The 20,211-nt window shown below is 42.3% G+C and overlaps 1 protein-coding gene across 1 annotated transcript in view; it reads right to left on the bottom strand.

The window, feature by feature from the left end:
• The window catches only part of dera (deoxyribose-phosphate aldolase (putative)), a 58,899-nt gene extending 39,711 nt beyond the window's left edge, over nucleotides 1-19,188 (bottom strand). The window contains exons 1-2 of the mRNA XM_059987607.1: nucleotides 19,053-19,188; nucleotides 4,816-4,913 (exon numbers count right to left, since the gene is read on the bottom strand). Of these exons, the coding sequence (XP_059843590.1) occupies nucleotides 4,816-4,913; nucleotides 19,053-19,083 (129 nt within the window). The 5' untranslated portion in view covers nucleotides 19,084-19,188. The remainder of the gene's footprint in view (nucleotides 1-4,815; nucleotides 4,914-19,052) is intronic.
• Between the last annotated feature and the right edge of the window lie 1,023 nt (nucleotides 19,189-20,211).

Here is a 20,211-nt window from a genome sequence, read left to right as displayed (position 1 = left end):
TATGGGCTTTTCTCTCTCCTCTCTGACAAAGATCACCAGATCGTAGAAATATCTATTTGGTTTGAATATTGATGAGAGAACATTTTGATGATCCCAATCCAATTCACCAATTCGCAAACCGTGAGATGTTGAAAGGAAACAAAAATATTCTATTATATAGGCTGCAGGCAGCCCCACCATCTTGCAACACACTGAGCATTTCAATTTTCTCACTACAATGTATGTGGTAATTAAGTATTCCCAAAAGCATCCAAAGCTTTGAACTCTGGTCTTTTGGCTAGTCTGGCTTTCGGAAGTCATTCAATCCAATCTGATCCATCTGTTGAACACAATGAAGAAAATGACTGAAGATACCTAATGTATAAAACAGCAGCAAAGGCTCCATACTGTAAATTAGAAATAAATAAAATTTCAAACACACGACTGTTTACAGAAACTATTACGAGAGTATGTTTAAGCAAGGGTGCACAAATGTTCCCCCTCTTAAAAAGTTTTTGGTATGATCAAACTCTGCAAGGAAAAAAAGCATTTTAATTAAAATTTCTGTACAACTTTTATATACACCCTACCTCAGGGGTGGGCAAACTTTTTGACTTGTGGGCCACAAAGGGTTCTAAAATTTGACAGGGGGGCCGGACCAGGAGCAGATGGACGGAGTGTTTTGGTAATACACCTCATAAGAGAAAATAAAATATCATGGGATATGTAGAAAACATGTGCTTTAATTTCAATTGAAAATGAACAAATGCATTACAACAAAATATCTGTCTTTGAAGTCCCATGGTATTTAGCTATTTATTGAAATGACTTTTAAAACACTGAAAATTAAAGGAATACAGCTTTTTTAATAGTAACAGTTATTATTTTAAAGCACTGAAAATTCTGTTATCCTTCAAGATATTATCATCATCACTCTCCTCCTGACTGTCTTTATTTCAAAAACGGTAGGAGATGCAGGTCTACTTGTCCTGCTCCTTCTTATTCAATTGCCCCCTGTGCCAAAACTCAACAACGACCAGCACAAGGACAGAGCAGTGACAGCGCGCCAGTATGCGGAGCACGTTATTTGATCTGGAACGCATTTTTTATTTTGAGAACGTACGTGCACCTGCGCACTACTCATGTCCATCACTTAACAGAAATGACATGTAACATGTAAGGCTTATTGAAAAAAATATTTTCAAATGCATTTTTTACATAACACAACGAAGAAACTTATTTTTAATTTCAGTGGGAACAATGTTGTTGGTCTCTCTTTTTAGCCAGCGCATCAAAGTCTGGATTTAGTCTTGTTGTGGCGATTCTCAGGATTGATCTGAGGTGTTGGTCAGTTAACTTGGATCTGTGGCTGGCTTTGTTGATGTTCATGACGCTGAACGCCTGTTCACACAAATAGGTCGAGCCGAACAAAGAGTAAAGCACAAATGTGGAGTAATATGCTGCACCTCAACAAAGGTCAATGTATATAGAGTGCGTCATCTATTGGGAAAACGCCAGAATTGCGGGGAAAAAGCGTTAACAAGGTTTATTAATATAATTTCATCAAGTTCTGCGGGCTGGATTAAAAAGCTTAACGGGCCGCATATGGCCCCCGGGCCGTAGTTTGCCCATGCCTGCCCTACCTAGAAAGGTAGAAGTCGAAGCCAGAATAAAAAGGTAGGAGTGGGGAAGCAGCACAAGCTACCAGGTGATAGCTGAGTCCAGATGAAAGGTCTCTTCCTTTCTCAGCCTGAAACATCCACTGATCATTACTCTCCACGCATGCTGCCTGACCAGCTGAGTTTCTACACTTTGTGCAGGTTCCTCCACATTTCCACCACGAGCAGAACTGCTTGTGTAAAACATATTCACCATCATGCCGTTGACTGCAGATGTTCAGTAAGAGCTCAGAGCATCACGGTCAACTCTCAATTATGATTTATTACAAACATATCACAGTAGGACACTGTAGTACGTGTGTGCATTTACTTTGTGATGAAAAGTGTCAGTATTTTTCAGCAGCATTCACTAAGCTGGTTATCGTTCCACATCTGCTTTACTTTCCAAGATGTACAGTTGGGGTTAGGAGTTGTGTACATGCTAGGTTGGTGCCAGAGCATGGTGACCCTTGCAAGCAGCTCCCACCAAAGATCTAGCTGATTTGTATGGCGCAAATGACACATTTCATTGTATGTTTCGATGTACGTGTGACAAATAAAGCTAATCTTATTTTATCTTAATTTTACAATCTCTTTTTGCCATTACACAACTTCTTTTCTGCTTCTCTTTCTTAAAGCTAGAAACAAACACAATACAATGATTTAGTGAAAATTTTCCACATAGCCTCAGAAAAGCTGTACTAAAGTGATTCCTGTAATTTATGGTAACAGCACAAAACAAACAGTAGTCATCTGCAGAAAAAGATCTTCAGTTCACAATGAAATCTAATGTCTGGTTGTCTGATAGTAACCTAACTATTACTTTAACGTGTAAAAAGGCCTGTGCTTACACCACATATTTTCAAATTTTGAAAATTCACATTATGGGATTGAAAAATATTTCAGGGTTGTTTTCTTTAAGATTAAGAATGGATGTATACTACACTGGAAAGACCAGCCAGAAGCTGCAGAATTATTTTGAGAATTTAATCTCCCCTCAAAAATCTCTCTCTTTCCCTTTGTTGTTACCCAAAGACAGACAGGCTATTTATTATATTCTGGGTGAGAGGAACATTTTTGTAATATTGTCCAAGAATCCTCAAAAGTGAATTCAGTGTCCCTAAATAGCTTATTTCCTAGAAGCCATTCAATCCAATTGACCTTTTTGCTTGCATCACTGAAGAAGCCTACTTGCACAGGTTAGTTTGTGTGAGTTAATATAAAGGCCTATTTACAGAAGCGTGTGCATGTATGCAAATTAAAGTTCCACGTCAATTGAAGCAGTCTACTTAATTATATGGGAAAACCACTTTTACTTCAAGAAACCAAGCTCCAACTGTAATAAGTTCATACTCCTGCCACACAGAAAAGATGGTGCAATGAAAATCACAGGATTCATCACTATTTTTGAGGAGCAAGATGTAAGTTTAGAAGCAGAATCACAAGAGTACAAGAACATTTGACTCAATTATCTGGGGCAAGCCTTTGAAGGAACCTATGAGCCCATATATTGTTGAGGTGCAAAAAGAAGCCCATGCAGCTGGTGGGAGAACATGCAAAGTTCATACAGGCAGTTCTGGAAGTCAGGATCAAATTCAGGTCACTGGAGGTATGAGGCAGATGTTCTATCTCTGAGATGTGATACTCTGCTACTGCTATTTGTTAAGGAGGTGTTGCAGCAGAGCAGGAATAGTTCCAGGTTTCCACCTTAATAATAATGAAGGGAGAGAGATACATTTCCAAGTTGGTCTCTAACTCAAAGATGAATTTGCAATGCACCTGATCTCCTTGGTTTCTAGGTCATACAGGTCGTCCGAACAAAGCTGCAACGAATTGCTGTGGGTTTCCTCTGTGAATTCCAGTTTCCACCCACAATCCAAAGAGGTACCAGTCAATAGGTTAATTGGTCACTGTAGATGCTCCTGTGATGAGGTTAGTGTTAAATAATACGATTGCTGGATAATATCAGTTCCTTCCAATATTAAAATCAATTATTTCCCAACAAATTAATCTCTCATTTCTTAGTTAACTTCACATCCACACAACCAATGACTCTTTACCACCCACAGGCTTCAATTTCATGAACTGAATTGACCTTATTTCTTACATCCTTCACATACATCAGAAGTAAAAATCTTTACATTACATTGCCGTATAAATGTGTAATCATAGTAATTTATAATAAATAGAACAGTCAATATAACATAGAAATACACTCAAATCAGTGTGAGTTAATCAGTCTGATGGCCTGGTGGAAGAAGCTGTCCTGGAGCCTGTTGGCCCTGGCTTTTATGCTGCAGTGCCACTTCCCGGATGGTAAGAGCTGGAATAGATTGTGGATGGGGTCACTCAGGTCCCCAAAGATCCTTTGGGTCCTTTTTACACACCTGTCTTTGTAAGTGTCCTGAATCATTGGAAATTCACAACTACAGAGGTGCTAGGCTGTCCACACCACTCTCCGCAGAATCCTGAGATTAAGGGAGGTACAGTTCCCATACCAGGTAGTGATGCAGCCAGTCAGGATGCTCTCAATTGTGCCCCTGTAGAAAGTTATTAGGATTTGGGAGCCCATACCAAACTTCCTCAACCATCTGAGGTGAAAGAGGCACTGTTGTGCCTTTTTCATCACACAGCTGGTGTGTACAGACCGCATGAAGTCCTCGGTGATGTGGATGCCAAGGAACTTAAAGCTGTTTACCCTCTCAACCCCAGATCCATTGATGTCAAAAGGGGTTAGCCCATCTCCATTCCTCTTTTAGTCGACAACCAGCTCCTTTGTTTTTGCAGCATTGAGGGAGAGGTTGTTTTCTTGACACCACTGTGTCAGAGAGATGACTTCTTCCTTGTAGGCGATCTTGTTATTGTTTGAGATTAGGCCAAACAATGTAGTGTCATCGGCAAATTTAATTAGCAGATTAGAGCTGTGGGTGGCAACATAGTCATGGGTGTACAGGGAGTAAAGGAAGGGACTTAGTAGACGGTCCTGAGGGGCTCCTGTGTTGAGAGTCAGAGGGGTGGAGGTGAGGGAGCCCACTCTTACCACCTGCCGGCGATCTGACAGGAAGTTCAGGGTCCAGCTGCACAAGGCAGGATCAAGGCCAGGTCATGGAGCTTCCCGTTGAGCATGGATGGAATTATGGAATAAAACCTTCAAGGAAAATTGTCCTTATGTACATACTTGCCACTCCTTGGACAAACACCTCCTTGTCTGAATTTGTTCAGCACGTCTCAGTACAGCAGGTTGATTCACACGAACACTGGAGATCCAGCCCAAGTCTGAAAAGACAGTCAGACAGTCAGGTCATGAAAGCCATGTCATTCCCAACATCTTCCTCCCCTCCACCCCTCCCGGCTAACAATTCAAAAAAAGAGCTTTAAAGAATACAATTTGTCAAGGGTTGATGAACAAAGGTGTTGTGGTCTTCTTATACAGTAAACTTCCATTGAAATTCCAGCACTTCCCACTGAAACCAAGTTGTTCCCAAAAAAATACAGAGACAACTATAACCATTGAAAAACCTCACTAAACAGTGACATGTTTATAGGTGATTGTATAAAAATATAAACAAGCACAAGAAATTTAAACTACAAGTAACAATTCTACAGCCAATCCAACAATTCCCAGATGTTACATTCACTGACATACCATTCACATGTTGCAATGCATACTGCAACACATTAGACATATCTTGATAAATTAGCCAAAAATCGATTGAAACTTCAAATATCACTTCAAATATACTTTTGCTACTTGCATCCAGTAGTTTTAAAGTGTGAGATTTAAAGTCAAACAACTATTCTGAAATCCAGTCTGCTATGAAATTTGTAAAAAGAGGTAAACAAAAGATGCTTGACAATGACAGGATCCCTTGCAGATTTAAAAACTACTTTATGCCAATAGATCCTTGAAAAGCCATCGATTTATTGACGACAGGAGGAATTAGTCGGAGGTCCATGAGCCAGTAGGGGAATGGAGGTGGAGAGGGGTAGTAATGTTAAATTCCTTGGCATTATCATATCAGAGGGTCTGTAGCGGAACCGGCAGGTAAGTGCCATCACAAAGAAGGCACAACAGCACTTGTGTTCCTTCAATGTGGTACATCTGATGATTAAGTGCCAACCGTTCTACTTACCAAGAATTTCTCCTCCGTGATCCTGACCACAGTTTACATGCTGCCAAAGCAGGTATTACAAAGGCATTGGAAGTATTGAGTACCATGATCTGCAAAAAAGTAGTCTACCCTGATACCTTTCAAATCACTGTCTGGGACTTCAATCAGACTTGTTTGAAGAAATATCTACCCAATTATCATCAACATATTACCTGCAGCACCAGGGATCCCAACACTCTTGACCACTGCTAAACTATGATTAGGAATGCCGACTTTGGGAAATCTGATCACTTGGCTGTCCTCTTAACCTGCATACAGGCAGAGGCTAAGGAGCAAAGCTCCAGAATTAAGGACAACAAAGAGTAGTCACAGGAGGCAGAGGAACGGCTTTGAGTCGGTGGACTGGGCAGTGTTCAAGGATTCAGAAGATCTGAATGAATACACAACATTGTCACAGATTTTATAAAAACAGTTGCAGACGAGTGTGACCCCACAAGGTCATTCCGAGATTTCCCCAACCTGAAGCCCTGGATGAACCATGAGATTCACTGAGGGCCAGATCAGTGGCATTCAGGTGTGGTGACCAACTTAAACACAAGATGTCCAGTTACAAACTCCAGAAAGTCACATCATGTTCGAAGTGGCAATTCCGGATCAAACTTGAATAATGCTCCACAACTATCACCTCCTACATAGCGAACCCAAGCCACTCAGGTGAAAACAAGGCTTCACTCTCAGATGAGTGAGCACAATGCCTTCTATGCTCACTTTGAATGTCAAAACATGGAGGCACCTTAATGAATTCCCACAGCTCTCGACGACCTTGTAACACAATTCCGGAGGGTGAACCACGGTAAGCATTCAGCCCAGACCAAGTACTTGACCACGTACTAAAGATCTGTACTGATCAACTGCCTGATGTTAACCAATATCCTTAACCTTTTGCTTCAGCAGTCAGAGGTATCCACTTGCTTCAGGCAGGCTCCAATTATACCAGTGCCTAATGTTATGAACGTGCCACAGCTCTGAGGGGCCGAAGGGTGCGGGGTAGCCCCCCTCCTTTGTGAGAATCGCAAGATCACTATTGAGTCCGTTCAGGAGACCCAGGAAATGAGAGAAAGACATGCAGAGTTCACAAAGATTGGAATGTGACCTGGCCTCCAAGAAGGCAGACCCATTGATACCGGCTATTGTCTCTTGGAGAAGGACTTGTGTATTGCTTCCTGTACGATGCATCGAAGCCACAGGCAATGAACCAAGGGGGAGGTTGGTGGAGAGATTGCATCATCTCAACCTGATTGACATCTGAGACCCTGTGGGTCAGGATAAAAGAGGGTCTGTGGGAACAGCCCCTCAGACGCACCAGAAGAAACGCTAGCGAACCCGTAAAAGCGGAAGCCGGTGGGGAGGGCACGTGCATTTGGTTCCATTTGCCCCAGAACCGGTGTCCTTTACCACGGAAGAATGGCTTTTAGCTACAAAGGGGAAACCAACTCCCAACGACTCTCGAAGGATTGACATCATAAAAGGACTGGGCAAGTTTTAACCCGTCTTTCTCTCAAACCAAAACGCTGCAGCTTGAACAAACTAACAGTGACTTTTATATTTCCCATCGGACCATACATTATCCCCAAGACAACGATAGAGCTATTTCTTATTGATTATTATTATACCCGTGCTTTTAGATTTAGTATTGATGAAGTATATTATCTGTATGTTTGCATTGATATTAATTTGTGTATTTTTATCAATAAATACTGTTAAAATTGTACCATCAGACTTCAACGGACCTCCTATCTTTGCTGGTAAGTGACCCAGTTACGGGGTTCATAACAACTTGGGGTTCTCGTCTCGGGATTTGACACCAAATTGGGGGGCCAGTGAATCGGGCTTGTAAGTCCAAACTTGGATCTGGTTACGCGGGTAGCCAGATGAGAAACCAGCAAAGATGGACATGGGTAAATTTATAGAAAACCCGACTCTGGAGGTGCTAGAGGCGGCCACCATATCAGACTTGATAAATTTGGCGAAGGGGTTAAACCTCTGAGGTTGTCAATGAAAAAGCAGGAGGTGCGAAGGGCAATAACTCAGTATTATATTGGGAAGAATGTGTTTGCAGCTGAAGTGTTGGAAAATATCCCTGAAAAGGTACTAGTTAGTGGGACGGCTCAGTTAGAGTTCGAGAAATTAAGGTTGGAACATGCAATTAAGGTAAAGCAGCTGGAAGCAGCTGAGAAGCAGAATGAAAGAGCCGAGAAAGAGAGGGAGCATGCACTCCAGCTAAAGGAGTTAGAGGTGAAACGGGAGCAGGAAAGAGTTGAGAAACAAAGAGAGCACGAAATTCAGTTAAAACAGCTGGAAGCAGCCGAGAAAGAGAGAGAGAGAGAGAGCTGAGGAGAGAGAGTATGGGGAGGCAGAGAAACAAAGGAAACATGACTTGGAGATGGAGAAGTTAAGGCAAGGGCGAAGAGATCAAGGGTCAGACCGAGAGGAGCGGTTTAATGTTAGTCGAGAGTTGAGGTTAGTACCTAGGTTCGAGGAAATGGATGTTGATAGTTATTTCTTGCTTTTTGAAAAGGTGGCAGTGAATCAGAAGTGGCCCAGAGATCAGTGGGTGGTGCTGTTACAAAGTGTGTTAAAAGGAAGGCACAGTGGGCATATACGGCGTTGTCCATGGAGGAGGAAGAGGAGAAGAGTTATGACAAAGTAAAGGCGGCCATTCTCCGGAGTTATGAGTTAGTACCTGAAGCGTATAGACAAAAGTTCAGAACTTTAAAGAAAGGGTGGAATCAGACGTATACCGAGTTTGCCTATGAGAAGGGTGTGCTCTTGGACCGTTGGTGCACAGCAGAGATAGTGGAAGAGGATTATTGGCGTCTCAGGGAGTTAATTCTGATTGAGGAATTTAAAGGTTGTATTTCGGAGGATATCCGGATGTATTTGAATGAGAAGCCGAATAAGTCCATCTCAGAATTTGCTAGGTTCGCAGATGAATATGCCCTAACCCACAAGTCAAGGTTTTCCCCGAATAAAAGTTCCCAGAGAGATCGTGGGAACGATCGAGAAAACCCACCGGCTGAGGCAGAGATCCCGCCGGGAGCTAGTGGTAAGATTGAGGGGGAAAGGCCAGACGGCCAGAGATTTCCGGGTTTGACCTGTTTTAATTGTGGAAAGATGGGGGCATATTGCATCTAGGTGCTTTGCTCCGAGGAAAGAGACAGGAAAAGGGAAAGCAGCAGTCCCTATCGGATGTGCCGTGGTAATCAGTAAATTGACAAGAGAGCCCCTGTTAGACAGAGTACGAGAAGGATCTGAGACTAGTATGTTAAATGGAACCGTGACTGTGAGGGAGAGAAACACACCAGTTCCAGTACGGATCTGGAGAGATACGGGGGCTGAGCTATCGTTGATCAGCAGTAAGGTACTAGATTTTGGTCGCAAGACGGGAATGGTAACTGTGAAAGGAATAAGCAAAGGGACGGAAATGGTGTCCTTACATAGGGTCATTATGGATTGTGAGCTGGTGTCTGGACCAGTTGAAATAGTGGTGCGATCAGAATTCCCAAGAACTGACGCGGACGTCCTTCTTGGTAACGATTTAGCCGGTGGTAAGGTTTGGTCCGCAATGACGCTGACAAGCCGGCCGGTGAGTGTTGCAGTCCCGCCCCTAGATTCCAAGATCTATCCTGCATGTGCGGTCACTCGCAGCATGTCGGGAGAGGCAGCTGAGAAAGGGAGCAGTTTAAATCCGGCCAGTTTCGATTTGGCCGAGACGTTTTTACCGACCTTGTACCATGAGGGTTTAGAGGGTGGTAAAACAAAGAGTAGTAAAGTGAAAGAGGGTAAGGGAGAGGAGGTAGACCTGCCCTTAGCGAGGAGAAAAGTTCTAGAGGCAGAAGATAAAGATGAGAAACAGATAGAGCTGTTAAAAGGTCCAGGGTTGGACATGGATGATCTGTCTGGTTTGGCAGAACTGTTTGAAGAAGTTGAAAATTCTAAAGGTGTTCCCGATAATGAAATGAGGGCAGTCCTAGATGAAAAGGGTGCCCTTACCTTGAAGAAGTCTGCTGGGTTGGCAGATGAGGTTGTTTCAGCCCACGGGGTTGAGGTTACTCCGGAAGGGAGTTGCCCAGAGAGTAGCTGGGAGAATCAGGGGAACTTAGAATTTGGACCGGATACGGGTATTGAAAGCCTGAAAGAGGCAAATGTCCCGTTTGATTGTGTCCATGATGTGGATGCACGTCGTACTGAACCTAGTAATGCAGCGCAGAAAAAGTCTGAGGTATTTGATTCAGTTGAAAGGGAAGGCTGTCCTTGTGGGTCAGATAGACTTGGATCAGCGAAGAAAGGGTTAACCTTGGTAATAGTGGGAAGTGAGAGTTCCCAGGTGTTTGTGCTCGAAGGTGTGTTAAAAGTTAATGCGGAGATCAAAAGTGGGGAGATGAATATTATTATTGAAGGAAACGGGAAATATGCAGTTCCCAAATCGAAGGAAGAAAATTTAAAGCCTGCGGATCATCTACAGATTGAGTTGGAAGATGACGGGGGGGGGGGGGGGGGGGGGCCATGCTATTGTTATTCCAGAGTGTGGTGTGAAAAGGCAGAATTTGAAATGCTGCTTGAACAAAGAGTTCGAACTGAAAGCTAATAGCCTGAAGGGTCCCGAAGAGAAAGCTAGCAACTTGCGTAAAATTAAAGAATTGGGTGGAAATTCAGAAGATGGTCTGTTTGGGACACAGTGTTGATAAAGTAACTCCTATGAAAGAAGCGGGTGAAAGCCTATTTCGCCAGGGAACCCAAGCTCCCCACGTGGGAACTAACCAGAAAAGAGGCGAGGGTTAATGGGGACGCCATTTTTAAATAGCAAATGCCGGTTTTACGAGATTTCGACAAAGCATGTGAATAATAAAGACAACCCCATGGAAGCCTGCCTGTTAAGTTTGAAAGCATCAGAAAGATTAGTATTTGCATGAACTTTTGTAGTATACACACAAGCTAAGATCACAACCCTTTAGTTTTTTTTGCTGAAGGAAAGAAATAAAAATAGGTGGTTATTAAATTGAAGTCTGATGCTACAAGACTTTAGTAAGGTACAAGATGTTAAGATATTAAAGCGACACTGTAATTGTTAACTGTTTAGATGCTGAATTGAATGTATAACAGTATTACTCTGTAGTGAAAAGGAAAAGCTTTTGTATTGTGTTAGATTCTAAAATCCTGTAAGACTCTGTACTACTTCATTTTCACCACTGGTGAAAACGCTTTGAAGAAAGGGGGTGTTATGAATGTACAACAGCTCTGAGGGGCCGAAGGGTGCGGGGTAGCCCCATCCTTTGTGAGAATCGCAAGATCACTATTGAGTCCGTTCAGGAGACCCAGGAAATGAGAGAAAGACATGCAGAATTCACAAAGATTGGAATGTGACCTGGCCTCCAAGAAGGCGGACCCATTGATACCGGCTATTGTCTCTTGGAGAAGGACTTGTGTATTGCATCCTGTACGATGCATCGAAGCCCCAGGCAATGAACCAAGGGGGAGGTTGGTGGAGAGATTGCATCATCTCAACCTGATTGACATCTGAGACCATGTGGGTCAGGATAAAAGAGGGTCTGTGGGAACAGCCCCTCAGACGCACCAGAAGAAACACTAGTGATCCCGTAAAAGCGGAAGCCGGTGGGGAGGGCACGTGCGTTCGGTTCCATTTGCCCCGGAACCGGTGTCCTTTACCACGGAAGAACGGCTTTTAGCTAACAACGGGGAAACCAACTCCCAATGACTCTCTTAAGGATTGACATCATGAAAGGACTGGGCAAGTTTTAACCCGTCTTTCTCTCAAACCAAAACGCTACAGCTTGAACAAACTAACAGTGACTTTTATATTTCCATTGGACCATACATTATCCCCTAGACAACAATAGAGCTATTTCTTATTGATTATTATTATACCCGCGCTTTTAGATTTAGTATTGACGATGCATATTATCTGTATGTTTGCATTGATATTAATTTGTGTATTTTTATCAATAAATACTGTTAAAATAGTACCATCAGACTTCAATGGACCTCCCTATCTTTGCTGGTAAGTGACCCAGTTACGGGGTTCGTAACACTAAGAAGAGCATGATATCTTGTCTCAGTGACCTATTGCCCAGTAGCACTTACATCCACTGTGAGCAAATACAGCTCGAATGCCATATTTCAGTTTGCTGATGACACCACTGTCACTGGGCAAATCAAAGGGCGGAGACTGAAAATCTGGCTGAGTAGTGCCACAATAAGAACCTCTAACTCAATGTCAGCAAGACCAAGGAGCTGATTGTCGACTTCAAGAGGAGGAAACCGGAAGTCCACGAGCCAGTTCTCATTGGGGGAATCTGACATGGAGAGGGTCAGCAACTTTAAATTCCTCAGTGTTATAATTTCAAAGAATCTGTCCTGGGTCCAGCATGTAAGTGTCATTACAAATAAAGCACAATAACATCTCTTCTTGCTTAGAAGTTTGACGTATTATCTAAATCTTTGGCAAACTCCAGTAGATGTTTGGTGGGGTGTATAATGACTGGGGTTGCATATCAGCTAAATATGGAAACATCAATGCCCTTGAAAGGAAAAGCCTACAAAAAGTAGTGGATACAGCCCAGTCCATCACAGATAAAACCCTCCCCACCACTGAGGACATCTACACGGAGCAATGCCGCAGGAAAATAGCATCTGTCATCAAGGCCCTCCACCATCCACATATGCTGCTGCCACAAGGAAGGTGGTTCAGGAGCCTCAGGGCCCACACCATCACATTCAGGAACAGTTATTATCCTCAACCACCAGGCTCTGGAACCAGAGCGGATAACCTCACTGCCCCATCACCGAACTGTTCCCATAACCTATGGACTCTTCATTTACTGTTCTCAATATTTATTGCTTATTATTTATCATTATTTTGTTTCTTTATTTTTGTATTTGCACAGCTTGTTGCTTTTTGCACATTGGTTGTCTGTCCAGATGGTTGCAGTTTTTCACTGATTCTATGGTGCTTCTTGAATATATTGTAAATGAATATGAAAGAAAATGAATCTAGGTGTTGTATGTGTGGACATACAGCTAGTTTGATAATAAATTTACTTTGGCATTGAAAAATGAATCAAACTTCCACTCTATTTACTAAAACTGTGCCTCCTTAGGCAGTTCCTTGTTATTTGAGAGTTCTGATGAGCATGGGAATCACTTAATTTCACAGATGGAGCAGGTAGCACAACTGTGAGGTGGCGTGCTCCTCCCAGCTTCTGTGTTCCCAACGCATGGGCTTGAACTTCTCAATATCACCCTGCATTTTATTAAGGGAAGGCTCCAGAGAATACTGATTTGACTGAACTCCATGAATGGATAGAGACTTAAGTGCCATGCCGAATCAGAAAGCTCAGGTATGAGCCAAATCGAAGTGGCAGGGTCCAGGCACCAGAGCAGTCCAATTCGATGGAACTCTTGGTTTGGTTCAGTTCAGATTACTGCTCCATGAGCTTTACTTGGCTCTGGGACTCTCTTGCGGACTTCAGTTCAGAACACCATTTGTTTGCAGGTTTTGTCTTCTCTGCACATTGTCTTCTTTTATATTTTAGGGGTTCTTTTTTCATTTGCATGATGTGCTTTTTCTCTCTCTCTGCACTTTAGGCATTCGAGAGTCTTTTTTAATATGGATTCTTTTGGGTTTCTTTGTTTCGTGGCTAGGAGATGAATCTCAAGGTTGTATAATGTATACATACTTTGATAATAGATGTATTTTGAATATTTTGAGCAGATCCTTGAATCTTTTACTCTAGCCTACCTAACACTCCTGTCACATGACAAAGTGTTTTAGGAGACTGTATTTACGATTCCAGAAGCTTGGCAAAACTTACTCTAGCCTACCTAACACTCCTGTCACATGACAAAGTGTTTTAGGAGACTGTATTTACGATTCCAGAAGCTTGGCAAAACTTACTCTAGCCTACCTAACACTCCTGTCACATGACAAAGTGTTTTAGGAGTCTGTATTTACGATTCCAGAAGCTTGGCAAAGCAATGTACCGAAATTCTATCAATAGCCTGTAACTCATGAAACAACCCATTGTACCATTGTATATGAAAATTCACAAGATTCACTCTGTGCTGATTTGTCCTAGGTACTTGGTTCCCACATTAGTTCACTTCAAATGCATTAGCCAGACATACAATCTATTTATTACCTGCAACCAATGATATAAATACTAAAATTGCAGGTTCATTCCTCAACCCTTGATTTAAAAATTGCAGTGTGGCTTTGTACAGCTGGATATTCCTTACACAAACTCTTTGTCATTCACAGACCCTCATTCAGTCAGTTTGGAAAGAGTTTGCTACAAATTCTACAAGTAGTAGACCATGCGTGAATGACGCGATTTTCATTTAACTCCTCTCCACCTATCAAAGGCAGGAAAGTCATTCCAACAAAGGATTTCCAAGTATCTAACTTTCCTATTATATTCATCATGATATCACAACACGAGTGAAGTTAAAATCTATGTGTCAAAAAAATACAACATGCTGATAGAAAGTAGAGAAATGGTTGCAGATCTCCCAGACCAACATTAAAATCATTTTGCAGCATGTTGCACATCCAACCTAAAGCAACACCAAAACAGAATTGGGCACGTTTTTTTTTCTTTAACATGTTATGCAACCTGCTATATTGTTTTAAACAAAGCTATTAGCATAACACTATTAGAGTGCCAGCTGTAAGATCAGGGTTCGATCTCTGCTGGTGTCCATAAGGAGTTCACATGTTCTCTCTATGACCACGTGGGCTTCCTCCTAGTGCTCCAGTTTCCTCTCACATTTCAAAGGCTAAGGTTAGTAAGCTGTGGCTTCAGAAACTTTGTGACATTTGCAGGCTACCCTGCATGTTTAATGTAAATGACACATTTCACTGTACACACATGGCCACTTCATTAGGTACACCTGCTCATTAATAAAAAATGTCTAATCAGCCAATCATGTGGGAGAAGTTCGATGCATAAAAGCATGCAGATGTAGTCTAAAAGTTCAGTTGTTGTTCATACCAAACATCTGAATGGGGAAGAAATGGAATCTAAGTGACTTTGACCATGGAATGATTGTTCCTGCTAGACAGGGTAGATTGTATATCTCAGAAACTGCTGATCTCCTGGGATTTTGATACAACAGTCTCTACAGTTTACAGAGGATGGTGAGAAAAACAAAAAACATCTAGACAGTAGCAGCAGTGTGAGCAAAAATGCCCTGTTAATGAGAGAGGTGAGAGGAGAATGGCCAAGCTGATAGGAAGGTAACAGTAACTCAAATAACTCTCCCATAATGGCATGCAGAAGAGCATCTCTGAATGCACAACACATTAAACCTTGAAGTGGATCAGGTATTGCATCAGAAGACCTTGAACGTACACTCAACGGCCACTTCAATAAGTACTGTAGGTATCTAATACAGTGGCCACTGACTGTACAACCAATAGGACAAATGCAATAGGAATAGGTTCCTCAACCATAAAAACCTCCTCCACCATTCAGTTAGAGAGGTACCGATCTCGACCTCACTGCACTTGTCTTAGCCAAGCCTACTGAGAGAAAAATATACTGATACAATATCTCAATAACGGGGATACCAGAAATTTTAAATACAAGACTTAATGAGGAGGAAACTGAGTTCACATTTGAAGAAGCAATTAAAATTAATTTTAGTTCATTAGTTTATTTTTCAAATTCTGTAATTGTATTTAAATCTTCTCTGTGTTTAGAACAGGTTTGTTGTGTGCAATTTTGTGTTCAGAAATAACCAAGAACCTGAAATTAGAGTGCCAGTTTTTCATGATTGATAATAAGTGGCCACTGAGTGTATTTTTCGATATACATGTCACAAGTATCTCTTTAAATCTCTTTACTTCTCCTTGACTGAAACAGAAATGTTGCAGTACCCCCTTTGTACACAAGAGGGAAATTGCAAAGTTGTTGAAAAGTAGAACTGTGGCAGTTCTGTATTAGCTCCTTGTTAAAAATAATGACCTTAGAAAATGTGTATTTTATAACAGGCTTATAGAAGAAACTAGAAAAATTCTTCTCTTTTCCTTCCATACGCATGTGTAGTTCAAAATCCTACTTAAGTTGGCATCAAACACAAAGACTGAAGTTTGATGTCAACTCATCATGTGCTCTAAGTTATGGTATATTTTATTATGATGCTGAAAGACCAATTTTTTTCTCAATAGCATGAAAATATTGCACAAAATGAAGTTTCATTAAAATCTGTAAGCAGACCAGAATAAGCTTCAGAGAGGAGAAAAATTCATTTGTGTTGCAGTTAAGCAAATGAGAAGATTCCTATTTTTTCTGCTCCCCAAAATACACTTTATTTTTGAACAGGTATGATACAAGATAGTTCTCTGAGCTGGTTTAGATGATGCAAGGAAATTAAACTTGTATAAAATTTTGCCAGAAAGTATCTACAGATTAATATTTTTCTGATTGGCAATAAGACCTGAACTTGTTAGCTGATCAACATTAGAGCAAATGAATTTACAAGTTACTGAGTTTCCTTCATTACTGCATTGACAGTGCTTTGGGATGCCTTGAGTTTGAGAAAGTACATCACAAATTCAAGTCTTCTTTCTTTTACTGAGCAATTATGGTGTAAATAATGTGGCACTTCTTGTTTTAAATCCTTGCTAATCAGGTGTGTTCTCAAATTACATTAAGGCCCCAAAGAGGTAGTGTCGGTTTTAAGTGTTTGCTCCAAATCATCCCCTTGTCAGGTTGCTTTGAGTCCAGATTTTGCTTAGCATTCCTAAAAGTGCTCCATTTTGATGATCATGGCTATTGTTCCTCCAGAGATTTAGAACAAAATTCTAGAGTTGACAGATATTGTAATCATTGCTGAGGGAGTGTGCATCATTGGCATTACTTCAGATAAATTCCACATTAAAACAAAGGGCCTGTTTTAATGCCAAAGTAGATATAAAAGATTTTGTAACTGCTTAAAGCAGAGAGTAGTTCTCAGTAACCAGCTCAATATTTATCACCCAGCAAGCAACACAAACACAAACCGGACTTTGTAGTACAGTATTTTGTAGTTTGATTGGCACATATTCCCACAACACTGACTATATTTTAAAAATTCCTCAGCAGTTATAAAGTAGCTTGGAACATTCTGAAAGTGACAAGTGGATTTTCTTTCTGATCTTGCACTTGCACTGTAAATGGAGCTTCTTTCCACCTGACAGCTGGTAGATGAAATTTGTGCATGATATTAAATGCTCTTGTTTAATTTTTGTACATTGATCCAGTAGGTGAGACTAGAACAGAGAGACATAGCCTCAGAATTACAGGGAACATATTTAGGATAGAGATGAGGAGAAATTGCTTTACCCAGAGAGTAGTGAACCTGTGGAATTCTCTACTCAGGAAAGCAGTAGAAGCTAACTCACTAAGTATACTTAAAACATAGAAAACATTTTTGCATGGCAGAGTAATTAAGGGTTATGGGGAAAAGGCAGACTGAGTCCATGGCCAGACTAGCCATTATTTTATCGAATGGCAGAGCAGGTACAATGGACCAGATGGCCTCTCCTGCTCCTATTACAGACAACAGACTGGCTTGAAGCTCTGCTGATGCCAAGAGCAAACCCATCCTCCTCAATGACAGATCCCAGATGGTGCTGAAGTTTGTTTATTGTCTGTCATCTGACATAACATTCCTCTAGACCACAGTACATCTACAATACATATGTATATCACACACAACACATAAAACAAAATATTACCACAAATAAATGCATGTGAAGTGTGAAGCAAAACAATAAACAGCTCTCTGTCCTAGTGATGAGACCTCCATGGTCATTAGTCTCAAAGCCATGGAGAAGACGCTGTTACCCAGTCTGCCAGTCCCAATCCTGATGCTCCTCCCTAACGGTAGTAAGTCAAAGAGATTGTGGGATGGGTGGTAGGGATCGTCGTCAATGCTTCAGGTCCTTCGTATATAACATTCCCAGTAAATGTCACACACATGGGGGAAGGAGACCCCAGTGATCCTCTCGGCAGTTTTTACTATCCTCTCAAGGGTCTTGCAGCTTCTGTGCCAACAATGAAGAAGCGAGAGAAAACACTCAATGGTGTTCCTGTAGAAAGTTGTTAGAGTGGAGAACAAAAGCCCTGCATGCCTATCTCCTCAGGAAGTGTAGTGAAATGAAGCATTCAGAACCACGTCCATTAAACAATGTTAGAAAACAGATCCAACAAGGCTTCCTCCTGAGATTCCCTTCATCAGAGACACCAGTCTCCAGCCAATCTGATTCACCTTTGAGAACTAGGTACTATAAAGGAAATGGGCCAGATAAACCCCAACTCCGCCAAGACCCGCGCATTGTTCTCCAGCCAAGCTGTTCCAGCTCACTTACAACACTGGCATCTACTTGATATTGTGGAAAGATGTTTAAGAAGGTCATGTTCACACAGGCTAATAACTGCCCAGTCACCCTTCTTTCACTCAAAAGCAGAAGCTCCTCACCAATGCTAAACCTGGGTTCAATCAGGACCACTTGATTCCTAACTCTATTGAAGCTGGCATGTAAATGTGTGGATACAACGAGTGATTTGTGATCCTGTGACAAAATACTTCCTACTTTCCTGGATGATAACAACTTTAACAGCTATTAAGAAAGCCGACTTCCGTGGTTCCCCATCCATTCCCCAAAACCATCCGCACACCATCCACTGGCCAGTGTGAACTAAATGCAGTTACTCGCCCCGGCCAACTAGCACCATTGTACTGTACTCACAACTTTTAAGTTCCAGAAACATATGAAAACTAATATACACAGAGGTAGAAACAGTGCAGAAACGTTCACGTTAGTGATTGATATGATCACTAAAGAAAAATATAAACATATTAACCTCGCACTCGATTTGATCCTTCACTTGTTTACCTGCACTGCACTTACTCTGTATCTGATGCACTTTACTCTGCATTTTGTTATTGATTTACCTGCTGCTAGCTCAAATCACTGTTTAAATAATTTGATCTGTGTGAACAGTGTGCGGAACAAACACCTTCTGTGCCTCCACTATGTGTTAACATTAAACCCATTCCGATGCCCGTCGTGATACCCCTTTTGATGGGCTTCTCCACTCGATGCTTGTGCGGCAGGAGAGCCACCGCACTCACCGCCTCCTGTCAGAACTGGAGCTCAGCGAACTGTTGCCTGTGCCGCGCCCGTTTCCGCTCCGCACCTCGCACGACCCACACCATCGCCCTCCGGGTTCCTTACCCAACTGAGTACCGTAGTTCCTCGCTGCCATGACGCCCGACCCCACTGAGAAACGCGCAACGAGCTCCTATCGTTACCACCGACTGAGAGAGGTGGCGGCGCGCCAATCACAGCATCCCTAACTGTCTCACGTACAGCCAGTCGCAGCAACACACCCAATCACAGCATCCCGAACTGCCTCACGTACAGCCAATCAGAGTAAACATTCCTCAACACGCCCAATCACATTAGCCAGGCGCTTCACTAATCGCCCATAGGCTTTCTGGAACACCCAATCAGAGCAAACTGCTCCGAAGCCCAGCTCAGCTAATCAACGCAACTCTCCCCCAGCATAACCAATCACGAATGGATTTGGGATAGAGCGATCTCGACCAGACACCTTGTCAGATGCTGTTCGACTCCTTCTTACAGCAGTTTTTTTCTTGCCCCAGCCAGACTAGAGGAAGCACCCCGCGAGTTTGCTGTTATCTCAGCAGCCCTGTCCAATCGCAAAACCAGTTTATCAACCCATGCCCTTGACTGTCAGTTTAATTGCAGAACAGACCTGAAAAGTGGTAGCCCGGTTGACCGTCCGGTAAACTACTGTTAGAAAGCACAATATTGATCAGTCATAGGATGAAGCAGGGTATCTGGATGTAGATCGCAGAAGACAGAGGCAGGCACAAGGTGATCAGCCAGCACACCAAAGTGGAAATGGCCAAGCAACTACCATAAACAGATCGCTTGCAATACCAGAGTTAACACCACACTGGACCATTGCTACACCACTACCAGGAATTGCTACTGTGATACTCCACACCCTCACTTTATGAAGTCTGATCACCAACTGTACTTCGATTCCCTGAGTATAGGCAGAGACTGAAGACTGCAGCACCAGCAGTGAGGGCCAAGAAGGTTTGGACAAGGGAAGCACAGGAGCGACGACAGGACTGCTTTGAATCTGTGGATTGGACTGTATTCAAGGATTCATCTTCGAACCTAGATGAGCATGCTGCAGTTGTTACCGACTTAATTAAAACCTGTGTGGATGAGTGTGTGCCCACAAAGACTTACTGTACATTCCCAAACCAAAACCATGGATGAACCAGGAGGTATGTCGTCTGCTGAAGGCTAGATCTGTGACATTCAAGTCTGGCAACCCAGGCCTGTATCAGAAAAC

The sequence above is a fragment of the Hypanus sabinus genome, chromosome 13 (genome assembly GCF_030144855.1).
Source record: "Hypanus sabinus isolate sHypSab1 chromosome 13, sHypSab1.hap1, whole genome shotgun sequence".
NCBI classification, from domain to species: Eukaryota; Metazoa; Chordata; class Chondrichthyes; order Myliobatiformes; family Dasyatidae; genus Hypanus; species Hypanus sabinus.
Note: the sequence above shows the minus strand (reverse complement) of the source record. Positions and strands in the feature narration are given on the sequence as shown.